This window comes from Chinchilla lanigera, unplaced genomic scaffold, assembly GCF_000276665.1.
Source record: "Chinchilla lanigera isolate Chin_1 unplaced genomic scaffold, ChiLan1.0 scaffold00022, whole genome shotgun sequence".
In the NCBI taxonomy this organism is placed as follows: domain Eukaryota; kingdom Metazoa; phylum Chordata; class Mammalia; order Rodentia; family Chinchillidae; genus Chinchilla; species Chinchilla lanigera.
The window spans coordinates 15,899,245-15,900,342 of record NW_004955423.1 but is presented as its reverse complement, the minus strand read 5'-3'; the positions used below and the strand labels follow the sequence as shown (position 1 = coordinate 15,900,342).

Below are 1,098 nucleotides of genomic sequence, written 5' to 3'. Positions count from 1 at the left end.
ATTTTTAATTTAAATTTTTACTTTTACATAGTTAAAATAGTTTACATATATATGCATAGTTTACATATATATGTAATAGTTTACATAGTTTACACATACATTCAGAAAAACACTGAAAATAGTAGAAATATGGCTTTTATGTTACTCATTATTTTCTCATAACTAAAATATTTACTAAAAATACTAAACTCAAAATTTTAGATCAAATATAAAAAGCAAATAATATATTTCCTGTAAAAGAATAGATCTGTGAAACCTCTCTATAATGCTGTAAGACAGAAAGCCACATTAAGATTTTCTATCCTATATACATATAAGAAATGTTCTTGCTTTAATAGTTTTGCTCACTTATTATTTCCTTAATATAAACTCCAGGGACAAATCACATCAAGGCTCAGTGACAAATACATGCTGAATTTAAAGAACAAGAATGAAGTTATTGTATTCTTTCAGTGTGTTAATGCTTAAAAGTAACATTTCAAAAATGTTGCCAGATTATCCAGTCTACCTCGTAGCTTCTGTAGTCCACTTCTACGTCATCTCCATACACATTCAGTTCCATGTTCTTGTGACTGAACACGGTAGCTGGCTTGGGATTGCGAGGATTGCAGGCCATATCGTCAGCAAGCATCAGGACAATGTGGCTAGGAGTAGGGGGAAAGCCAGCAAACATGCTCTTTAAATGAAATAAAAAGTTAAACACATAGATTTTATTTATGTCATTTAGCAACTACGTTTATAATTTTCCTCATTAAAAAATAAATGTATTTTCAACTACATTTTTATTTTTAACCACGTCAACTCACTTATTTTTTCTTTTCACGAGTATGCGTGCAGTACGTAATGACTGCATTCACCGTAGGGACTGGCACATGTACAGGCACACCTCCATTCCCTTCTTTATCCCTCCTCCAACACCTCTTATTTTTCCAGCTACATATTTAAGTTATTTCTTCATATTCTTAGGTAGTATAAATTCTAAAGCAGAGAAACACGGCAATCTGGTATGAACCTAGCCACATCGCTCGAAATTATTAGCTTAATTTTTTTTTCCCCAACAGAGTTTACTTTGTGCCATATAGAAATGGAAGCTAAAGG

The 1,098-nt window shown here is 31.9% G+C and overlaps 1 protein-coding gene across 1 annotated transcript in view; it reads right to left on the bottom strand.

Annotated features, from left to right (window-relative positions):
- Pigk (phosphatidylinositol glycan anchor biosynthesis, class K) overlaps window positions 1-1,098 on the bottom strand; it is a gene marked incomplete in the record, with an annotated part of 106,132 nt that overhangs the window by 70,109 nt on the left and 34,925 nt on the right. Inside the window, 1 exon segment of the mRNA XM_013514553.1 lies at window positions 509-644. Within this exon segment, the coding sequence (XP_013370007.1) occupies window positions 509-644 (136 nt within the window).